The sequence below is a fragment of the Melospiza melodia genome, chromosome 15 (assembly GCF_035770615.1).
Source record: "Melospiza melodia melodia isolate bMelMel2 chromosome 15, bMelMel2.pri, whole genome shotgun sequence".
Taxonomy (NCBI): Eukaryota; Metazoa; Chordata; class Aves; order Passeriformes; family Passerellidae; genus Melospiza; species Melospiza melodia.
In genome coordinates, this window is record NC_086208.1 from 1731977 (window position 1) to 1755507 (window position 23531).

A 23531-nucleotide genomic window follows, 5' to 3' on the forward strand; every position below is an offset into this window, starting at 1 on the left:
AAATCAGACACACACAAAAAAACCCCAACCCACAACCCAAAACAAAGAGAGACCTAGGAGAAGAATAAGAAGTAGGTAAAGCAACTCCAAAGGCATGTTTGAAGTTTTTCCAAGTGAATATGTCCATCTTCCCTTTTGTCTGTTCTCAGAATGAACCCCCTATGACCAACCCAATCTATGCCCAAAGAGCAAATCCTCCTCAAGGCAAATTTCTGCCCATGATAAGGGATAGGTGACATGACAGAAACATCATTATATAAACAAGTCTCAGCCTTGCTCCTTACTGTATTGTCAGTGAGCCTGAACTGTGGCATCACCTGCTCTCAGAAAAGTTGTGAATTTCAAAACTAGCTATCCTTTCTGGGTGCTTTGAGTTTGCTGACTTGATTTTCTAAAGAGCCCAATTAAATTAACAGAATTCAAAACGAGTTCAGTAGGTACTCCCCAGAAGAAAGTGGAACTACTGCTAGGGAGTTCCTGCATCATTTATCAATGAGAGGGGATGAGATGAGATTAGATGAGCCATCGTGGTGAAAAACAAGAGGTGACAAGTAACATTAGAGAATGGGTACTATGTCATAAAAACAAAGTTGTGCTGCCTTCTCTTTTCAATAAGTAAAAATAATTTGCATACAATCTGTCTTCACATATCAATTAAAGAGAGAGAGACTATACAAGCTATTTCATTTCTAAACCTATCTTTCTTGGCCAGCTGGAACAGAAGCTTCCAAGTAATTGAAATTGTTAATGAAAGGTATAGCAAGCATGTTAACACATGTCTGTACTTTTCATATTCTCTCTAGGAGGAAAACAAAAATTAAATCACCATCAGCCAGTTCAAACCCATGGATACAGGTCATCTTGCTATAAACAAAGCTTATTAACTGGACATTTTCATGTAAGTAGAACCTCAAGATTTTTTTTTTTTTCTGTGAAGGTGATCCCATCCTTTAGGTATTTTTTTAAAAACTTTGAGTTCCTTTCCTTCTGCCTGTATCTCATCCTTTCTCCTATATCCTAGAGGCTCCCATGTCATGGGTAACATTCTTTTGAAAATCTCCAACAGGAGCTGCTCAGGCATTCTTTTAGGAGCCTATCAGCACCACTCCCAAATTAACCAGACAGTTGTTTGTTTAATTTCGCAAGACATTTTCTTTCCCCAAAGTGAGAACAGCTACCTCAGTGAATTCCCAGCCATGACACTCTCTGTTTTTAAGGCATCTTCTGTGGCAGAGGAATATGTTCTCCTAAACTAGGGTTAAAACATACTGATACATTTAACAAAGCACTCAGGTTGTTGAACAATATGTAACTAGGTATCTTTTAAATATTCACTATACTTACCCCAGAAAGGCCCCAATCTGTTCTACCTGACTATAGTGTAAAATCAAGGTAGGTGCAAAGAGAAAAACTACACTTTAGAGGTGGTTGCAACTAAATCTGTAGACTTCTTCAATACTTTTGTGTTTGGAAACATTCTGTGGAAGTGCAATGTTTTACTCAATAATTTTTGCTGTTATTGTTGTAGTAATTTGGTTATTAAACCAATGCAGTGAGAAATCAGCTTTTCTTTAAGTAGGCATAAGGAAAGCTTCTATATTGACAGTGGACTTCTGCTCCCTAGGAGCAGTACACATGAATCCCCGTGCCAAGTTGTGAGCCTCTGAATTTTGTACAGTTCCTAGGTTAATTCAGATTATGGCTTTTCTGAGGACCTGGGGACGGTAACTGTTGGTCTGTACCCTCATCAGGGGCTTTGCTGTCTTGCAGAGCTGAGGCTTTGTGGTGCAGCTTGTTTAAGCTCTCCAGGAGCTGGCCTCCAAGGCCAGCTTTGCAAATCCAACCCTTATCTGCCCTGGTAAGAGCCATGGGCCAGAAGTTGTAGGACATTCCCTCCTCCTGCTAAGTAACATGGTAAGAGCCATGGGCCAGAAGTTGTAGGACATTCCCTCCTCCTGCTAAGTAACATCAGCTCAGCTGATGCAGTGACAGCACCAGGGAGGAATTTTCTGCTACAAGGATTGAGTGTAGACAAAGGCTGCCTAATTTTCTCTTTGTGTAACCCACATCCTGTGGGACTCATGCACATCCCTGTACTTTCTACGCTGTACGAGGCAGCGTGCGTCCTGAGGACAACGTGTTGTGTCTTGCTCACTCTGCTGATGAGACTGTGAGAGACATGCCAGAAGTGAATTAAATAGGTCTTCACTTAATTATATGTAATTTTGTTAATTGTCTATCTGCTGCTGTCCCTCGCTGGCATTACGAAAGGGTGCAAGTCACCTCTGTAGCTAGATTGCGTGCCCCAGCTTTTCCTGGGCTCCTTCCCTCGCAGCTCTGGATAGCCCTGGCCGGTCATGGCCCCAGCAGCGTTCCCGCTGAGGGTGGCAGGAGCTCCCGTTCGCTTTTTTTGTTCACTCCTTGTGTGTGCAGTACCGAAGCGCAGTATCAGGAGCCCCGGTGCTGCACAGAGAGCGGTGTGCTTGGGAAGCTCTGCGTGCCCCGGCCCTGCTCTGGGGGTCAGGGTGGCACTCAGCCCCTTCCCCTGGCCGTGGGTCCCTGCGGAAAGCCAGCCCTGCCCGGCTCTCTCCGCAGAGTCTGGGATTGGTGCCCGGCGCTGCCCGCACTAGCAGCAGCCTGGCTGTGGAGCAGAGGTGCCCCCTCCTCCTCTCCTGCTCGGGCTGCCGGGGGAAGGTCTCGGAACGCTTTCATTCCGTACGTGCATGCCATTAACCCCTCAGTGCCCGTCCTGCAGCCCCCGTGCCCCGCTGCCCCGCCTTCCCCAGCCGCCTGATGCTGTAGAACCGATTGATTTCCACGGGCGGGGACGGCTCCAGCACGGGGCCGGTGTCACCCAGACACGCTGCCCGCTGCGAGCAGCCTTCGCTCCCGTCTCCTCCGCTCCCCGCCGAGCTGCCTTTTTTTTTTCTTTTTTCTTTTTTTTTTTTTTTCTCCCAGGAGTAGCAGCGAAATGTCCCGTCCTGCCTATTTGGAAATGGGAACAAATTGCTCCCCCGCCTTACCTCGCCCATCGCATCCCATATATAGTCATATCTGCGGTCAAATGGCAGGCGGCAGCGAATGGGAAAGCTGTGCCTCCCAAAAAAACCCGGGGGGCAGTGAGAGAGGGAAAGGGGTAGGGACGAAAGGAGGAGGGAGGGAGGGAAGAAAAAAAAAGCCCTTTCCAAAAAAGTATTGGATGTCTTGAGGAATGCAGTCAGCCCCCTGGGAAAGTACATATCTGTGAGGCGCTCGCTGCCCGCCGCTTGCATTCGGCCGGCGCCCCGTCCCGCACGGACCAACCCCGCCCGGCAGCTCCGCTCCGCTCCCCCGGGGCCTGCGTCCGGACTCGGGGCTCTCCCGCAACTTTCCAAGCTTTTCTTTCGGAAGGAGTTCGCGCGGGGACGCGCCCTAGCCCACCGCCACCATGGATGCCATCAAGAAGAAGATGCAGATGCTGAAGCTGGACAAGGAGAACGCCTTGGACAGAGCCGAGCAAGCCGAAGCGGACAAGAAGGCAGCGGAGGAGAGAAGCAAGCAGGTCTGCACCGAGGGCCCGGGCGCAGCGAGCGCCGGGGCGCAAATCTTTCCAGACTATTCTCTTTTTTTTACCTCCACCCCTCTTCTTCCCCCTCACCGTACTTTGTTCTATTCCACCCCCGCGCCCCTGCAGAACTGGTTGAACTTTCCCTGAGGCAGAGCTTCAGCCTGGCAGGCTGGAGGTTCCCGGGGCCGCGGCAGGAGGTTCTTCCCCCTTCCCCACCGTTCCAGCCGGGGAGCAGGGCCCTGGGATGGCTGCGTGGCCTCTGTGCCTTTGTCACAGGGGGATGGCTTGGAGAGGCTGCCCTGAACGCCTGGTTAACGCTGGGCAGATGTGCGGCGCTTTGGCAAGGGACAGCGAAAGCTGTGTTCGGCCACTCCAGCATCACTCAGCAGATGTGTCCGATTCAGACTGCCCTCCTGCCCCTCTCCGGACACATGCCCCACTTTACTGTCCTTCTCCAAACCCCTTCCTTTACACCTGGGGCTTCTCGATTGAGGGAGGGGAATGCATTGATTGCACGTTTCTGGGAGATCCTGAAGGAGGAGGGAGAAAGGAAGAGTGATTTTATGAATTAGTTTCCGTTTTCTAAGCCAAGTGAGAAACATATTTGTGCGTTATATTTCCTCTTGTGCACCTAGTTAGAGAGTGACATTGTGCAATTGGAAAAGCAATTGCGTGGGACGGAGGATACAAGGGACCAAGTGCTGGAAGAGCTTCACAAGTCTGAGGACAGCCTCCTCTCCGCAGAGGAGAATGCTGCCAAGGTATCGTGCCCGTGCTGCAAGCAAAGAGGATCTAACTTTCTCTCCTTCTTTCTCTCTCTGTCTGTCTGTCCTTTTCTGTCTCTTCTGCACTCGCACCTCTCCGTTTGCACGATCACGCTGCCTGCTGCACCTTTTCCCGCCCGCCCTCCCCTCTCCACCACTTTCCACCCACATCACAGCTGGAGGACGAGCTGGTGGCTCTGCAAAAGAAGCTGAAGGCCACTGAGGATGAGCTGGACAAATACTCCGAGTCCCTTAAAGATGCACAGGAAAAGTTGGAACTGGCTGACAAAAAGGCCACAGATGTAAGTTACCCCCATCCCTTTCACCACAAGCCCAACAGAGAAACCACACGCTCCCTCTGCTCAGGACAGCCTGGACTCCTCCTCAGCAGCACTGCAAAGCTTTGCTGGAGGCTGGGTCCAGGCACCTCCTAGACAGGGAGTGGGAAACACAGCACTGCCTCTCTGCATGAGGTTTGCACACTATCAGAGGTGTCTGGTTGGGTTTCTGCTCACTTGACATGTGCTTTTTATGTGTACTTGCCACTCTAGATGTGAAAGTAAAGAAATGGTGATTTATCTATTCAGGTGATGGTAAAACAACTCGGGGTGGAACAATATTGTCTTGATAGTGAAACAGAAGCAGAGAGTTAATAGTGAGTAGGTGCAGGAGAGGGAGATCCAGACGAGCAAGGACTGCTAGTTCTGATTTCAAGAGAGCTGTTCCTAGGTATGCATGTGTTAGAACTGCTGGTAGATACTGGTTTGGCTCACTAGTCCCTGAGATAAAAGGTTCTCTCCTGGGGTTTTTTTTTTTCCCCTTGGAAATCAGTGGAACTGCTTCACTTGTCAAAGAAAAGTTCAGTCTTATGTGACAGAAGATTGTCTGGAAGATGATACTTGCTAGTTTTGCTGTTCAGAGGACAGGGATCTTGGGAGCAAGCTGGGAGATATATATAGCTCAGCACTTTATATGGTAATAAGGCAAGAGCTTGTGCCTCTCCCAGGCCCTCATCCCTCCCACCTGTCTGTTCCTGACGTGCATTTAATGGATCGCATGCATGGAACCATGAGAGTCTCTGCAGTTAAGGTCTTGGTCTCTATTGCTGCTGTTGGACAATTCAATTCTCCTTGAGTAAATCTCAGGTCTGAATTACGGGATTAGATGAAACTACAGCATTTCCCAAGCAGTCACCCTCCTTTTCCTATAGCTCAGCTTTAAAAGTCAACCTCAAAGCCAAAATGAAAAGGAGTTGCCACAAATGAAGCAAGCAAAGTATTTCAGGGGAGGAAGGATACTTTCAGAAACGGAAATGTTACAAACAACTTCACATAGAAGACACCATGTTTTTATCTTATTTTACTTCTAAAATGCATAAAGAAAGAAAAGGCTTAGCTTCAGTATGGCAACTGAGTTATAGAGCTTTGAAAGAGAACCCAAGAACTTAACAAACAGAAGTGTTCAAAGGAATAGGGGAGAGGGATCCGTGTATAATGTGGATCAGATGTCTGCTCTGTGCAGGCTGCCATAGGAGAGACAGCTTCCTAGCAGGACATTTATTTAGCTTGTTCAAAGGAACCACATATAGATCCAAGGGAGATATTCCTTATATGGAAAAGTATGCAGACTATTTGGAAATAGCTTGCCTTGGATGAAGACTGGAGAAATGCTACTAGATTCCCTTTCTGAAACTAAGGATCTTCCTAACTGATTCCCATGCCACCTGCCCCGCTGGAAAACAGTATTTGGAAGCTAGTTGAGGGCAATTTTATTTGCAGTCTTCCCTGAGGTGGAGGGTGGGAGAGTGTCTGGCTTGTTTTCATTGAGGTAAATGTCTTATCTATTTGTATGCATGGAATATGTCTGACAGTTTAGGGATTTCTTTGTCAATGAAGAGTATATTTGGGGCATTGCAGTTGACCCAGTATTTACCTTATTAGTTTGGATAGTTCCAAGCCTTAGGAAAAGGGCAGAGGCAGGGAGGGAGTGTCGGCTCACTGGGATGGACTCGCCTTTCGTTGGGACGAGAAAATCTTACCTGTCCGGTATGACTCACGTCCCAAAGCCAGGCACATGCCGGGAGCCACCCCAGCTGAGAGGGGGCAGCCGCAGCCCCCTGTCCCCTGCCCGTGTCTCAGGAGCCAGGCCGGTGCAGCAGCACTGGCGGGTCCCTCGATGGCATTGACGGCGCCGCTCATACGGGGGCGGCGTGCGGGGAAAGGTGGGGCCGCTCCGCTCCGGGGCAGCTCGAGGGCTTTGCCGCCAGGCGGCGCTGCTGCCCCGCCACATCCACCGGGCCGCACCGGCCCATCCCCTGCCACGACCGGCCCATCCCGGGCTGGACCGGCCCATCCCGGTTGAGGAGCGGTCCATCCCCGGCCACGACCACCCCAACCGCTGTCGGATCGGGCCAGGCCCGGCCCATCCCCGGCCAGGACCGGCCCATCCCGGTTCTGGACCGGCCGATCCCCGGGCAGGACCGGCCCATCCCTAGGACGGCCGGACCATCCTCCGTCCCCGCCCCGGTCCCAGCCCGGTGCCGCAGCCCCGCCCCGGAGCGCTGCGGCGCGGGGGGACTTCCGGGGCTGCGGCGGGCGGAGGGAGGCGGCGCGGGCTGGGCGAGGTGCGGGCATGGCGGCGATGAGCTCGCTCGAGGCCGTGCGCAGGAAGATCCGCAGCCTGCAGGAGCAGGCGGACGCCGCCGAGGAGCGGGCGGGACGGCTGCAGCGGGAGGTGGACCAGGAGCGGGCGTTGCGGGAGGAGGTATGGCCGCCCCTCGACCCGGCTTGGGCCCGGGGTGCGGGGCTCGGGGTGCGGGTCCCGGGGCGCGGTGCTCCGCCTGCCTCCCCGGCTGGCGGGCGGGAGGCCGCTTCCTTCACCGCCGTGCGACAAGGCGGCTGTTACCTGCCGGGCCGCTGGCTGCTACCTGCCGGGCCGCTGGCTGCTACCTGCCGGGCCGCTGGCTGCTACCTGCCGGGCCGCTGGCTGCTACCTGCCGGGCCGCTGGCTGTTACCTGCCGGGCCGCTGCCTGTTACCTGCCGGGCCGCTGCCTGTTACCTGCCGGGCCGCTGGCTGTTACCTGCCGGGCCGCTGCCTGTTACCTGCCGGGCCGCTGCCTGTTACCTGCCGGGCCGCTGGCTGCTACCTGCCGGGCCGCTGGCTGCTACCTGCCGGGCCGCTGGCTGCTACCTGCCGGGCCGCTGGCTGTTACCTGCCGGGCCGCTGGCTGTTACCTGCCGGGCCGCTGGCTGTTACCTGCCGGGCCGCTGCCTGTTACCTGCCGGGCCGCTGCCTGTTACCTGCCGGGCCGCTGGCTGCTACCTGCCGGGCCGCTGGCTGCTACCTGCCGGGCCGCTGGCTGCTACCTGCCGGGCCGCTGGCTGCTACCTGCCGGGCTGCTGGCCGGCCCGCGGCGCTGCCTTCCCCGGCTCGGTAACCCGAGTGCTGCGTGGGCCGGGCCCAGGTGAGCGCGCCCAGAGACAGCGCTGGGTGTGCTGGGCAGCGGCAAAAGCCCGAGCTGGAGTGAGCTCGCACTTTGGCGAGATGTTTGAGGTTAGTTGTTTTGTATTAGGCTATGAGCAAGGTTTTACACTTGGGGGGTGTTTCTCCCCACAAGTCCTAGTTCTCTTATCCGAGTTCATTTGTGAAGGAAGTCAGCATGGCGGCTGTTGGAAGTACGCAGGAGTGCACCTGAGATGGTACCTGACAACTCCCCAACAACCCCAGCCACTGAACACCTGCGGTGTGTGCTGTTCACCAAAGCCCCTCGCCAAGAGGGGAAAGGAACAGTGGGCTTGGTTTCAGGCAGAGCAGGATCAGGTGAGAGCAGCACAGGCTTACGTAGCAGAGAAATGTAATTATGGGTGGCAATCACAATAAAAAAAAACCAAACTGATAGGGCTGTTCTTTGTCTTATCACTGACCTTTGGGAGTTCCAGCAGCTGTAGCTGAATGTTTCCTGCTGTAAAATGTACAGTGTTCTTTGAGGCAGTTTTAGTGTCTTCAGTGGTTGCATAAAAACAAAGCAAAAGAGCAAAGTTCTTGTGTGGTTTATTACAATAGAAAAAATTGTGATTATTTGATTTCCTTATAATATGGACCTTTCTACACATTCTGGGCAGTAAGTTCAAAAGAAGAACCTCCTGATTACTTGCAGGTGATCTTCCTTCTGGAGCAAAATATGGCCACTTGTGCTTGTGTAACTATTGCATTCTTGCAGATCACTTGGCATATCTGGCTTTTTCAGCAAACAGCCATAAGTCATTTCATAAGGGTTTCTGTTTTTTTAAAAACTTGTACTTGTTTTCTAATCTTTGTGGAGTAAAGGACACAGAAATTGCTACTTTCAGTAACATGTATTATTCTGACCAGGAATTAAGGAATTTCTATTGAAAAGGAAAGTTTTGCTGTTAACTTTTGTGGCAGAAGGAATAGTGCTGGAGGAGTGGTTACAGCCTTCTGGAGTAAGAAGGCTTCCCTTAAGAGTTCAGCTATATTGCAGTAAGGCTTAGGACCCTAAAGGTTAATGTATATCTCTTCCCTGGAGTTGGTTTATGTGGATGATGTGAAATTCTGCAGAGTACATTTACATGGTATTTAGGTTTTTGTGTGGAGGGGTCAGTGTTCGGGTGAATAAAGGCTGAAAAAGCTGAACTCCCAGGCACATGTAGACGTGTGCTTTTCTGCAGGGCTGGCTATTGTTGCAGCTGTATTTCTGCATGCTTGAGGAGGGAGGCTGTGAGAGCTCTGCAGCAAGAGCTGAGGTGTGAATCTGCTCTTTCCTCAGTGCATGTATGGCATGTGACCAGCCAGGGTTGTTAGGTGAGGGTTTGCTTCTTCCTGTGCAAGGTACAAACATGCAAACAACAAAAAAGCTTCAGCTGTGCCAGAACATAGCACAGCCTGCAGCTTTTGATTGTTATACCAGATTGTTAAAAGTTTCAAGGCTGTGATTAGCAGCCATTCCCTTAAAGAAGAATCTTGGTTTGGGTGCATGCATCTCGAGTTGGTAACCACTTTTTTAAAATGCATTTTTCTTCCTCCTTCTGGAAAACAGAATCTCCCTTATAATAGTGATAATTAACACCCAGTGGTAACTTATCCATGTCATCACTCATTGTAAAAATATGTGGTGTGTAAGTGCCACGGCAGAAACATGGGTTATGTTTGCATGGTAGCAGTGGGAGTGCCCCGAATGTCACTGGGGTTTTTTCCTTCCTTGCCATATAAGGAGAGAAGTCCTGCTCTGCAGAAGAGTAATGGGGCCATATAAGGCTGATTGGTAAATCCTTAGTGAGTTACTGGAGCAGGAAGTGAAAACTTGAACTTTAGTCACCCTGTGTTTTGAACCACATTTTCTGCTCTTATCATGATGAGCAGTCTTGACATGATAATAATTAACTTGAACATTACAAATTTCCCTAGGGTAGCCTTTATGAAGGGTCATTTTCTTTCTTAAATGTGAAAGTTCAAATTCTTACTGTTTTAAAGCCAGAAGTCCAAAACCAGAGATTTTCAATACTACTTTCTGGTTACATAGCTAAATACTTTATATTTGGATTAATGTGGATCTCTGAGGATGAAGTCTCTTCTCCTTCTGGTTCTGTGTTCACTGCCAATGCATATTAATGTTCAAAGATATAATTGCTTCCCTGTTCATGTGTTACTTTCAGTCATTCTAGCTGGACATTGTTGCTTTTATGTCAAAGGTTGTTTTATTTGTCTGGTCTGTAAGTTATTCTTTTTTGTGTTATGAACAGCAAAATCTTTGATATGGACAACTCTGTCCAGTTATAAAATCTTTGATATGGACAACTCTGGTTAGAGAAGAAAAAGTACCAAACTGATACTTTTGGTATCCACTTTTGTTAGAGGGTTGGTTTTCCCCTCAAAAGACGTCATAGGAAATTCAGATGTGTACTTCCTCACATATAGCAAATATATATGTTTACAGTACTAATTAAGTGTTATTCTCTGAAGTAATTAACTTTTTAGAATAGTTACCCTTTTATGTATACTTTGTGCTTAATATAGTTTTGAAAGAAAGTAAGTTTAATGATGAGGTTACCATAAGAAGAATGTTTTAGAACTTACATTGCAAACTTAGGTTTGGAGCTGTAGTATATAATAGCTTGTAGTGATAAGAGGCAGATGAGTTGCAAGTGTTGTACAGAAAGTTAAGTGAACAAGTAATTCAAGAAAAGCAAATTTAGGGGAAGATTGAGGATGGAACTATGGGAGGAAAAAAAAAAAGGATGTTTGGAGGGATTGCTGCCTGTATCAGGGACCTTGCTGGTGCCTTTTTTGTCAACCCTTGCACAGCTTGCCTGTAAACAAAACCTCTGGGTGTTGGGGCACTTTTTAAATGTCCTCAAATTCTCTCTGTGGCAGCTGTCTTGTTGCAAATGCTGCTCCAGGTGTGTTTTTACATGTTTACACTGAACCCTTCTTACAGGACTCAAGGAAATGTCGGGAAAATTCTTGCCAAATATGGTGAAAGGTCATAAATATAGGAATTGGGGTAACAGAAGAATTGAGTAATTAGCTTGTGTTGGTTTGATTTGAAAAAGGGATGGTCTGTAATTAATGTCTGCAAATACAATAACAGAAAATATTTGGGTAATGGTGCACAATTCTTCCTGTGCAGTTCTTTCTAGTACAAATTGTACAGTCCTTGATGTGCTTCGTTGAAAGCAAGCATTAATCACTTTTTTCCTCTGTTAAGCAATAACTTCACAATTCAATCATGCACATCTCTGTGTATGGACTTTTTAATGGATGAAGTCAGAAATGACAAAGTGTTGTTAAGTGGCACTAGCAGGTAATGGGGTAACCTTGTACAAGAGAAGATGTGTGCCTTACTATGAATTAATTTGTGTTTTTCCTGTGCTTAGGCTGAGAGTGAAGTAGCTTCTCTGAACAGACGCATCCAGCTGGTTGAGGAGGAGTTGGATCGGGCTCAGGAGCGCTTGGCCACTGCCCTGCAGAAGCTGGAGGAGGCTGAGAAGGCTGCAGATGAGAGTGAAAGGTGGGTGGAGCCACACCTGGATGGATTGTTACCCTTATGACAAAGATCATAATTGCCAGGGTGTGGGTTAGGGACATAAATTAAACCACTCCTAGGTCTCTGAATATGTGTAATCTGCTCTTCCTTTGCCTACATGGGCTTCAGTAACAGCTTGTCTGTAGCAATGTCCAAAGTATCTGGGCTTGGATTCTTTTCCAGTTGTGAAGATGACATTTAAGTTGGTAGATCTTTTGATGGGTCATTCACATCCTGGGAAAACTGCTTGGCCCAGCCCAGACTTCTCTGGTTGGATGACAACTCCTTGTAATATTCTTGTGCTGTTGGATGATTCTTGCTTTCATTGTGGGTAGAAAATCTCACCTGGAGAATAGTGAAGTGCTGGAAGAGGTTTTGGTTCTCTTGTTGGCAAGATTGGTATGTGAGGGTGAAGAAAGGAAAGAGACTGATAATTCCTTCACATTTCCAGAAGTCTGTAGTGTAAGTTAGGAACTCGAGCTTCATGACTTTGGAAGATCTTCTGTTTTCTTCCAATGGTACTTTATAGCTGTGATAGAACCTTTTATTGTGAAAGAAACCCACGCATTCTGCATGTGTGCTTCTACCTTACTAAGAATGGGGTCTGTTCAAAGGAAATTTGCCAGACTCACGATGTGTTTGGAAACATTTAAGGTAATTTTATATCAAACATGTGCAACACACAGTGTTTCTTGTTATGAAGGATTTCAATTTTGCTTTTAGAGAGCACAGGGAGCTTCTAGGGCTCTGACATGGCAAAACCCAGGGGAGTCTGGCCCATAGACATGGCTCTTTTCAGTTCTGCAAGGGTTCTACATGCTGATGATGAGTGTAAAAGCACAGTTGCTTTCAGTCTTATTAGGTCTGTCGAAGCAACACACTTTGTTAACCTTTCTGTAAGGGGAGCGTTTCCTGCAGTTTAAAATGAAAAATAATTCTACAGCTGAATTACAGTATGAGCTAAACAAATCACATTTTTTCTTTCTTCCTAAGTCATGTTTTGTTCCTTGAACTTCTGAAATGTAAGTGCACAGGACTAAATCTATGGTGTGAGGACTCATGTGTCTGATGTGCTTCACTCACCTGAATACCACCGTCTGAAAGTCACATACCACAAGGAGCAGGGCTGGAGATAAACTGGCAAACCCTGAACCTTGCATTTCCTGTTTTTCACGTTTTTCAGAGGAATGAAGGTCATTGAAAACAGGGCCCAGAAGGATGAAGAGAAGATGGAAATCCAGGAGATCCAGCTCAAAGAGGCCAAGCACATCGCTGAAGAGGCTGACCGCAAGTATGAAGAGGTCAGTCTTTGAGTGCAGGTCATCTCTCTCTGAAGCCCATGAGGCTGGGCCTGGAATTTTTGTTTTTCTCTTTTGCCTTTTAAGTTCAAAAGATCACAAACACCCCTCTCCACAGCTATGGAAGGAAAATCAGGCACTCGGATAGCTCAAGGGACAAGGTGACAGGAGATCTGAGCTTAGATCTTTCACTAAACTGGTGATCTTTCATTCACCAGTTACGCTCTGGTGAATGAAAGGGAGGCCTTGAAAAATGTCAATAACTAAGTCTCAAATGAATAATGAAGATATCACATAATCTCAACTCATGTGTTGACCAAGAAATGAAGAGGCCTGGCCTCCTGCTTTGTAGGTTCTAGAAGCAGGTGAGGTGCAGTGCAGCAGCATAACATCCCTGATTGTGCCTTGCCTGTCCTTGCAGGTGGCTCGTAAGCTGGTGATCATTGAGAGCGACCTGGAGCGCGCTGAGGAGCGTGCTGAGCTATCAGAAAGGTAAGTGTGGACCTGCCCTGGGACCTGTGTGAGGTGCTAGAAGAGAACTGTAACTGCATGAAACGTTGGCAGCACACTGTGTGTTCAGCTCCAAGCTATGTTTTGCTCATTTACTGTAATGGTGAGATAAATGGTCGGTGCCAAAGTAAATGTGTTCTCTGTGTGTGCGCGTGTTTTGTCACTGCATGCTGTACCTGCACACTGATTTTGTGAATGGCTTTTGTGCATTTCATGTGTTCACTAACAGCCAAGTCCGACAGCTGGAAGAACAGTTAAGAATAATGGATCAAACCTTGAAAGCATTAATGGCTGCAGAGGATAAGGTACTGATACTAATAAACAGTTTTTAGGTTTAACTGCAACCCAAGCGTTTCAGCTTCCATAGCCAGTTAGCTCACTCAGTAGTAACAAATAAGTCCTTGCTATGCTCTTTACTCTCTCTTTGCATCTCGCTTTGGTGGTTTTCTTTGGTCTCTTTTTTGTTTATTGATTTTTATCTTTAAAACTGATCTCCTGTGCAGCCAAAAGAAGCTGAACTGTCTCACGTGTAAAAGCTCTGTAAATGTTTCTGTGTAAGCCAAGAGCTGTAGATAAATTTCTGTCTGGTCATTGTCTTAATGTGCACTTGAACTGGTATTTGGCATCACAAAGAGCTGCTTTCAGTCTGTGATGGATCAGCTGCTTTTGAGGCCGTTCTTTTGCCCTGTAATGGTTTTCATTTTTCTCTATCTTTTCCCCCTATTTTCTCCTATTTCTTTTGCTTGACTGAATCTTCCATCCTCCCCTTTCCTGCCTTACCTCCGAAATAACAGCAAATGTGCTGAACTTGAAGAGGAGTTGAAAACTGTGACCAACAACCTGAAGTCGCTGGAGGCTCAGGCTGAGAAGGTAGGCTAGAGACTTCTGTGAGAATGTGTCCCTTACCCTGTCAGCTGGCCTGTGGAGTTTTCTTTGTATGCCAATCACTTTGCAGCATTTCTGCAGGGCTGTTGTCAGTAGAGGCATTTGGATTTATTACTCAATTCCATACATAGCATATCTTGTAATTCCAAATAGGTCAGTATTATTTGGCCACATTGGTTCTGTTGAGTATTCTGACAGGATTAAGTGTTAATTATAGAATGTCCCTCAGAATGGCATTGTGCACTAACATTAAATTTCTCCAGAAGACATTCCTCTTTAAAACTGTAGTACTAATTTCTTCTCAAAGTTCCCACCATATTGCACTGGAATGTAACTCAAGGGAAGTTTGACTCTTGTAATAAACCATATTACCACAGCCTTCCAAGTGGAATTAATTTTGTTTTACCTATAACAATTTCTTGTGTACAGATAATCTGTTACAAGAGTTTCAAGGTGGGGTTTTGTTGGGTATATTTAGAATACCCATCTAATACCAGTGATCCTCTTTCTAATTACAGTACTCACAGAAAGAAGACAAGTATGAAGAGGAGATTAAAGTTCTGACTGACAAACTGAAGGAGGTAAAATGAGAGCTGTTCTTTGCAACATATTTTCCAGTGCACCTTTGATTCTTTTAGTACAAACACTACTTTGATGGTGCAAGGATGAGCATACCATTTTGGAAAAAGTTTGCTGTTAAATATCTCCCCTAGAAATTAGTTTATATTAGCCTTATTATTTGCCTCTTCTCACAGTGCTTTTTTCCTCACTTGAATTATTTCTTTTCTACTCCTAAGCACTGTGTGTTTCCTAAAGTAGTCTGTATTTGTCCTGACTGCAGGCTGAGACCCGTGCTGAGTTTGCTGAGAGGTCAGTAACCAAGCTGGAGAAGAGCATTGATGACCTAGAAGGTATGTGGGGCTGTTTTTCTACTTCATGTGGAGATACATATCTCTTATTCTTCTCTTGTGTGAGGGTTTTTATTGCTTTTTTTTTTTATTACCCAATTCTACTGGGCTGACTTGTCCTGCTTTTATAAATGGGTCTGCCTAAAGAGTAGACAAAATATTTTCTAAATGAGATGTTTTGATATCTTAAATGCTTCAGGTGAACAGTGTTTTGCTCTTGCCTGTTGCCTTTTCTCTTATGTTCTCAAGACTCCTTCCATTTTTTTGCTTTATACTCTTCTATTTGGAAGTATATAAATGTTACAGGGTAGATGATCAGGTGACAAGTGTTATTATCATCTTAGTAAAGAGCTGATGAAGAGTTGCATTATGTTTGCAATAGTTAGGAGTGTAGCAAGCTAACCTAATTTATTACTGTGTTAAGTGTGGGTTGGGGCAGGCATTTTGTGACATAGACCCATTATTGGGTTTTGGTAAAGCTAATAGATTGTATACATAATCAGAAGGATTATTCCACTTCAGAGGTTTGTTTGTAAGGTTTTGATAAATCTGCCAGAATTGCAGCAGAGTAGTAGAATGTGCTTTCTGCCTCTGGAGAAAACAATTCAGTAGGACTTTGTAATTTGAAGTTCTGTGGAGTTTGCTATTTAGAGGCATTACACTAAGTGTAGGATTTGAAGAAGCTAAATTGCATGGTGTGGCAGGCTGGATTCTGCATGAAGGTGATGAAATGCCTAAGTAGCTGCTGAAAATTTATGATCCCTGACTCAGGAAGGAAGCAGAGAAGAAAGATAAGTGTTTAGAAGGAACAAAAATTGCAGTAAGAAGCTGAGTTTGAAATCACACAAGCCAGAGTGGTTTAAAAAAAAATGGTAGAAAATGGTAACGTCCTTCTTGAGCCCCATTTTTGGATCTTTTCTACCTAGCTCCTGTGTTTTCTCTTGATTAAAACAAAAAAGCATTAAAACAAAAATCCATGACACTGAAACATGGATTTTTGTATTTTGTATTCTTTTGTATTCTTTTTTCTTGGTTTTCTGTATATCACAGGTTACCCCGTTGGCAGTGCAGTTAATGAACTTGTTGCATAAAACTGTTCACTATTTTCTTGCATAGAACTGTTCGCTATTTTCTTTCTTTTATTCTTCTCTAATTTTGTTTCATTTTGTCTGTCACAACACTTCTTTCTGTGCACTCTTCCCATTTCCTATGGCTTCTGGATGGTATCCCCAATTCACCACCTCACCTTCCATCCCACGACCCTGCTCCATTTCCTTGCACACCTCTGCTTTTGCTGGGGGAACACCAGATGAGCTCTATGCTCAGAAACTGAAGTACAAAGCCATCAGTGAGGAGCTGGACCACGCTCTCAATGATATGACTTCCATGTAAATGTCCTCCCAGCCTGTGCCTGCTGCTGCTTCCCTGCCCTCACTGATTGCGCCCTTCCGCCCTTGTGAAATGATGCTCCCTGTGTAGTGGGAGATGCTTTCCTTTAGAGACAATAGGTGTACAAAATACCATGAACAATTGCTTTACCCTGGCAAAGTGTGGGTGAGTGTTGTGCCAAGCCTGGTAAATACTCATGGTGATTTTGTAAGCTTGTGGTTACTTTTTTGATTCTGTGTCTGCGATCCTTGTGTCTTGTGGTTGCCCTTTGTTTGTAGCTCTGTGTTTATCCTTTCAGTTCACCTCTGTTCAAACATTATCTACCAGGCACATCATGTTTGTTTTACCAAAGAAAATTGCTGTGGTATGTGTTGCATTCAGAGTGTATTCCTTTGCCTGCTGTCACAATTTTCGCTCTGGCAAAGTTCCTGCAAAAATGTCAGAGAAATTTAGATTTAGCTGTATTCTCTGTTAATGACAGTAGAAAGTGTTTATCTAAATTTTCATAACTGCTTTGAAAATTTCAACTGTTATCACTGAATTCCATGTGTGGAAATGGATTGAAAATGCCTTGTCATTTAAACCCATAAAGGCAACAATTTGTAGGTTTCTTCTGGGTAGCAGTAGTAATTTTATTTGCATACACCAAAAATGTGGTAATACCAACTTTAGTCATAAGGAGAAAAATAAAGAGTGGCAGGAAAGTAGGAGAGTCAGCAGCTGTAAGGTGTGACTGCTCAGTGCAGAGTTTGACACAAAGTGACTCTGAACAGAGGTCAGCTGTGCCACCTCCACCTTCCCATGCATGGACACTGCAGCTGACATGGGACAGGGGAAGAGCTCTGGCTCTCTGGTGCTTAGGAGGTTTAGCAATGTTTAGTCCCAGCATTCCCTTTTGGAAACCCAGGCATGCTTTCAACAGGACATAAGGTTTGCTTATGTCTTTGAGCTTGAAACCTATTTTGTTTGCACCCATATTTTAAATGTTTTTTTCTTCTTGTTGTTTTTGTCCCCATGTCTGTTCATTACTTTCCTCCTTCTCTCTACCAACATTTTAGTAGAGGTCTCATGTTGCCTGCTTTGTATGCTTTGATTCTTTTGTTTTCAAATTCCTCCCCAACATATGGTTTTGCTTAGTGGCTTATCAAGCAAATGGATTTCTTTTTTCCTCCTCTTTATACAGAGATTACAATATTTCTTCAATTTGGGATATTTCTAAGTGGAAAACAGATTTAAAATTGTAGTCTACTGGTATATGAGGACATGACTGTATCATTCCAGTCCCAGCATGGTGTGCTGTTTCCCTAGCATAGTCATCTCAGCATGCTGGGCTCTGCTGTGCCATTGCTGCTTTTTTGAAAGTCTTTCTGCACCTTTTTTCATTTTCTACCTTATCTCACTTTTTCTTTTCATGCAGATAATTTTCTTTGCTTCAGTTCTCCAAAGACATCTTCATCGGGTTGGATAAAACATCTTTCCAAGCTTTGGATGTTTCATGGGCTCATTGTCCTGTCTTCTAGCTTAGTTGACTCTTCCTCTATCACCTGTCTCAGAACATGCTCTGTTTGTGCTCTGCTGTACAGAAACTACAATTCTCAATGTAAAATAAATATCCCAGCTGTATCCCTTTTGCTATTCCTTTGCCTTTTATTTATTTAAGTAACTATTTAAGTTATTAATAAAAGTTGCGCTTTTATGCCATTAGGGATTTCATTTTTTGGTGTTTTCATTTTTTAGCTGAAAACACTTTTGCCTGAACGTTGACAATGCCAAGCCAGCAAGTGCAGTGTGTGAAAACTGACCAGTTATTATCTTAGTTTTTCTCAAACTCTGCTGCAGATAAAATGACAAATAGATGTAATAGGAACTCTTCCAGTTGTTATTGTTAGGACAAAATTTGCAAGGTCACTACTTCCTTGGGGTCATTGGTCATGGGAGCCTGGCTGAGGGAGCATTTACATCCTTGATGTAACCAGATTTTTCACTTTAAAGCCTAAAATCTTTTCCTAGCTTTATGCTGAAGACTTCTTATCTCTATTTAAATGTCTTTGTTCATTAACTTATATATTTGAAACAGATTTAAAGAGGCAGCATCATAAACTTTATTTTTTTCACCCAAAAATAATCCTTGAAATGTCTTGCAAAAAAAGTTTTCCCTCTTTCACACCTCAGTTATTCAGCAAAGATGATGCTTGCTAACATTCTGGGGTTTTTACAATATATTTTTCTTGAGTGGCATGATAGTATTGGAAGTTCATTGGGGAGGTTTCAGTAGCTTTCTACTTGTGCTTAGTTCAGACTTCTGAGTTTGAATTGCAGACTCATGAGAAATATTTCAAAGCTGGAGTAGGAAAATTCTAGTGATTATGCTGTTAATGAAATTACTCTGCTGCAAAGTGGAACATCATGGATTTCAGGTTTCTGCTGATTTGTCACTGTCTGATTAAGGATGAAGCATTAAATACTGACATCTTGTGCTCTTTTTGTATTGTTATTTGCAACTAGGGTGTTTATTGCCTTATTTTAACTTTATTTACATCACAGTGAAAGAAGTTATTTTCCAGTTCACATGGAAGCGAAAACCAGATTGATTTCTGGTGATACTTTAACTCTATATATTGCTAAAGTTCCTAAGTCACCAAAGCTAAATAAATTCATTGTACCATAGCTGAACTGTAGTTTTTAACTTTTAGAAGAATGTAAATGTCTCTTTCTTGTTGAGCTTCAAGATTATTCAACAGTGCACTCTAAAGTAGATTTTCTCCCCTCCTCAAAACTTGTTTTCCCAATAAGGCTTGGGATGGATGCATGCCCTTCCTGGCCTGCCATTCTTGGATAACTTTGCCATATCCCAGTTCTCTACCTCTGACACATCCTGATGTTGCTGGCTGGGGACAGAACCCCAAATGCAGGATACAAATCAGCAATCACACACAGTTCAAGTAATAAAGTTCAGTAACTTACCACTCCTCAAGTGCCACAGTAAGTGGCTGTGTGTGAAGGGTAACCAGATAGAATGGGATATATAAAAGTTAACCAAATATAATGGAATGAGCATTTGTAAAATGACTGAGGCTAATAACTTCACAAATGCAGGAGCAGGGGATTGTGGTCAACTGTAACTTGTCATCTGAGCCAGAGTAAAATATGCTACAGCAACTCCAGCTACTTCATTTATTGTGTTTAGGTTCATTGTTTTAGCAGAGTTTTTTGTCCACTCAATTCCTTGCAGTACTGGTGTTTCTTAAGAAAAGTAAACAAAAAAGGCAAAATCCATTGTAGGAACCTGTCAATTTTTAACATAGTGATTTTAAACATCAGTATTAAAATTTTGCCTTTTGTGTCAGTCACACATGATCAGCTCTGCACTGAGGGATGGCAGATTGCTGGACAGAGCACTGGAAGTGAGCAGTGCAGTGTAGAGCCCCAGGAAGCTGCATGCAGAGTTCCTGCTGCTCTGATCCTCACTGCAGGGAGCTGTTGTGGCTCAGCACTCGGGTCACCCTCACTTGTGGTATTGTACCATGTCTGGCTGCTTTTGTGCCTGAGGCTTCTTCCCGGGAGTGCAGGGCTGGCTCTGGGCTCTGCTTTGAGCTTTGCTGACTCTGCTTGGCTGCTGGGGCTCCTGCAGAGCCAGCCTCTGCCCCTGGAGCACATGGACACATTGCCCATGGGAATCCAGGGCTCACTGTACTCTTGGGAAGTGCTTTCCCTGCTTTGCTGGGGGATTTAGTTGTTTTGGAAGTCGAGAAATACTGTAAATCTCTGCCTCAGTCAGAGAGGAGATTGCTCTGATGATAATAAGAGTAATTTCACATGATTCATTTTTGAATAACAGCTACATACATTTTGCCAGACAAAGTGAAATTTTAGTTAGTGTAAGGTTTTGCTTTTTCCCACATATATGTGGCGTTATCATGGTGAGAGGGACAAGATCCATTTGTCACTGGTGCAGGATCAGAGCTGTGAAATGCCCTGGCTTTGCTGAGCTGGCTGGGGAGGAAGCTGGGAGGAGTTGCTCACCATGCAAGCATGTCCTGCAGAGCAGCTCACTGCACAGCTTTGCCTTTGCTGTGTCCAGTGCCTGCAGGGGAAGGGGATTCCTGTGGAAGCTGTTAGGCAGCTTGTGGAACAGTCAGAAACAGTCATTTCCTGCAGGGGAATAATCTGGGATCAAGAGGTCAGGAGTGCAGTTATTGAGAAGGGCATGGACAATTTGAGAGCACAAGATATCAAAAGCCATTGTGGAACATTTTTTTCACTCTGCAGAGAACTCTCACTTAATGTGCTGTCACAACATGGCTGTGGCTGTTCTGTTCCAGCACAAATTGTCCTCTCTGTTTGCTGTTTTTGAGCAAAGTGTTCATCCTTCCTTTTCATTTTCACCAAATGTGAGTCTGTTTTCGTACAAAATAAAACTCAGCAACTTGAAGGTATCAAAATGTGTGGATTCCAGTAACAGCAGTAATATTTACTTATCAAAAATAACATTTCAGCCCATCAGACTTGCTAGGAAAGGAGTGTGGGCTGAGGCAGACCTGGTGGTGGCTGCCTACGGGCATCTCTCCTGCTGTTACTTATGCTGGCTGTGGTGCAGTTGCTTTTTCTCTACTGGCAGATGAGGTTCCACTACACTTTAAATAGCTTGCAAAGAAAAATGGCACTCAATAAAACAAATTCACACACTGTACAGAAGAGTAAAGTAAGACTTAGTACTATTAGGAGTATAGCTGCAGTTCTTCCATTTCTATTGCAGTTTTGTCTCACAGCTGTTCCCCACAACAGGATTCTTAGCCAGTTCTTGCTATGTACAATAGCTGTTCCTTGGAGCAGCTATTGCTAGAGTTCTAGAAACAGAGGTAAAATGTTTCTCTCTATGTTACTGAACTGTCTGTCATGTGACCAGTTTCTTTAGTAACTCTTATTTAACTGTTTTCTCTGTCTAATCTGTCTTCATTCTGCCTCTTTTTTTCTCTTCTAACCTGCTTGCTGCCTGTACAGACCAACTCTACCAGCAACTTGAGCAAAACAGTCGCCTAACTAATGAACTAAAGCTGGCATTGAATGAGGATTAAACTTTAGTGGGACTGTGTTGTTACCTTGTTTGAAACCACCTCCTTCCAAATTTCCTTTAAAAATGAATTAGTAATTGTAGAAAGAAGCAAGAAACTTAGAAATGGATTTTTTTCCTGTTAATTCTGTGGTAAATTAATGAAAGAAATTCTCTTGGGAAAATCTGGAAATGCTTCTTCTGGATGAGGCTTTTCATTGTGTGTCTGCACATCTATTTTGGAGGAGCACTAAGCTCTTCTGCTGTGCAGTAGTTTCTTTCTACTTAAGTAAAGAGCTACAGCATTTCACTAACAGTATGTAAAAAGTAACAGCCTGTGTTGCAGAAAGGCACTCACTTTATCCAACATTAATTGGCCCTAAGATTTTTACCACAGTGAGAGAAAAATATTCACTAGAATCCATATTTCTGTATTTCAAAACCAACTTAAAGGATACTACAGCTGTTTTGTCTGGAGACTTTGATAAAATAATTTTGCCTTACTATGAATTTGGCTTGTATTTGACATTAAAAAAAAAAAGAATGGGAGCTCCATCTGACAATACCCAATGAGTTAAAGGTATGCTTGCATAGTGTGAAGTTACTATTACTGGTGGGATGCACCACCAGAACATTATGCTCATTTATTGTATTAACTATGTGTGTTAAGTGATTGTCCTATAAAAGTGTGCATGCAGCATAAGGCTACTAACTTAGAGTTAATTTATTTTCTAGAAGAAATAAATTTCTTAAAGGTCACTTCACTGAAAACTAAAATAATTTTAATTTTTTTGTTCTTTGTGTTTTTGAAATCTATGAAACCATTAATTGTGTAGCTGCAAAGAACTTATTTTCTTAATTGCCTACTTAAAAAAAAGAAAAAAAAAAGCTGCTTTTTTATCTCACCTATAAGCAAAGAGTTTCCAGAGCATTGTGTCTCTGTTGGCAGTGCATTTCCTTAACAAATGCAGCTGTGAACAGTTCCAAACTTGCATTACTTGCTGTTTGTTTTATTAATTTGGAATTCTCTCTAGTTGTGTTATCTGGAAACATTGATATTTATGAGCATGCACATTTCTTAACTTTCTAAACCCTCTGAGAGAAATGATGATTGCATGCCTTCATGTTCAGTGCCTCCAAAGAACTGCTATTCATGTTTTAATTTTCTAATCCCACAACAGAGAAAGTGGCGCATGCCAAAGAAGAAAACCTTAATATGCATCAGATGCTGGATCAAACTTTACAGGAGTTAAACAACATGTGAAAACCTTCTTAGTGGCAACCACACTATTTGTTTGTTTATTTTTACACCTGCTTGCCGTGAAGCCCCATAAACATGTCTTTATTTTATTTTCACCAGTCACAAGAACATCTGCTAAATTATGGAGCAGGGGTCAGGGAAACACCAAAATGGGCAAGCCATATGCGGGTTAAATGACATTACATTATGGTTTAAACGTGCCATTTCCCAACAAAAATGTTACCTACACTTTGTAGAGAGTTCAGCAATTTGGTATGCAATTCAGCAATTGCTTAGTCTTTGAAGAATCCTGGCTGTGGCAGAAAGTGTCCCACCTCAAGTGCCAACTACAGTTTTTACACAAGAAGAATGATTCGTGTTCCAGAGAGATCAGGTGGAAATGGTGCTATTTTGAACAAAAGGTTCTACTTGAAGTCTTTTGTTTGATATCAGACAAGTCAGGAGATGTCCAGCACAGTAATTTATTTTTATCAGAACTTGACTGGTCTGTGAGAATTTGGACTTTCTGTGCCTTCTAATTCATTAAAACGAAGATATATAAGCAGTGGAGACAAGTGAAGGCTTCTGAAGGTTTTAAATTGTATTCTTGCAACTCAATACAGAAGTGTAGGTCAGCATTTCACCTTGAGTTTTCATTCGATTGTATTTTTCATGTTGAAATGAAAGATTCAATAAATTCAGGACAAAACATTAATTTGGAAGAGATTGTGTTAAAATGTATTTTATTTGTGGGGGTTTGGGGTAGGGGAGGAATTTTTAAACTGATATTTGCCTCACTTTTTTCACACTTTCTTTGAGCAGTCTTAAAAGTATACCTGTATGTAAACATTGTATAATGATATGAAATAAAATGCACATTTTAGGACATTTTGTAAA

The 23531-nt window shown here is 44.3% G+C and overlaps 1 protein-coding gene across 8 annotated transcripts; it reads left to right on the forward strand.

Moving 5' to 3' along the window:
• Window positions 1–3264: 3264 nt before the first annotated feature.
• On the forward strand, window positions 3265–23531 carry TPM1 (tropomyosin 1). 8 transcript variants are annotated; one of them, XM_063169280.1, is made up of 10 exons: window positions 3266–3541; window positions 4183–4308; window positions 4488–4613; window positions 11206–11339; window positions 12538–12655; window positions 13074–13144; window positions 13957–14032; window positions 14566–14628; window positions 14889–14958; window positions 22576–23531. In XM_063169280.1, exons 1-10 carry the CDS (start codon window positions 3428–3430, stop codon window positions 22656–22658), a joined length of 981 nt encoding a protein of 326 aa, XP_063025350.1. In that variant the 5' UTR covers window positions 3266–3427; the 3' UTR covers window positions 22659–23531. The 8 variants fall into 8 exon arrangements, with proteins under 8 accessions (XP_063025352.1, XP_063025349.1, XP_063025350.1 ...); XM_063169281.1 differs by lacking the exon at window positions 22576–23531 and adding an exon at window positions 16265–16509; XM_063169278.1 differs by lacking the exons at window positions 4183–4308; window positions 22576–23531 and adding exons at window positions 16265–16343; window positions 17762–17967 and having other exon boundaries at window positions 3267–3541.

Excerpts from the sequence above, each read along its gene's own strand:
- TPM1 (XM_063169282.1), top strand. The coding sequence starts at position 3,428 with ATGGATGCCATCAAGAAGAAGATGCAGATGCTGAAGCTGGACAAGGAG. Across the intron at positions 11,340-12,537 it reads GCTGCAGATGAGAGTGAAAG|AGGAATGAAGGTCATTGAAA; the intron begins GTGGGTGGAGCC and ends CACGTTTTTCAG. Across the intron at positions 12,656-13,073 it reads CTGACCGCAAGTATGAAGAG|GTGGCTCGTAAGCTGGTGAT; the intron begins GTCAGTCTTTGA and ends CTGTCCTTGCAG.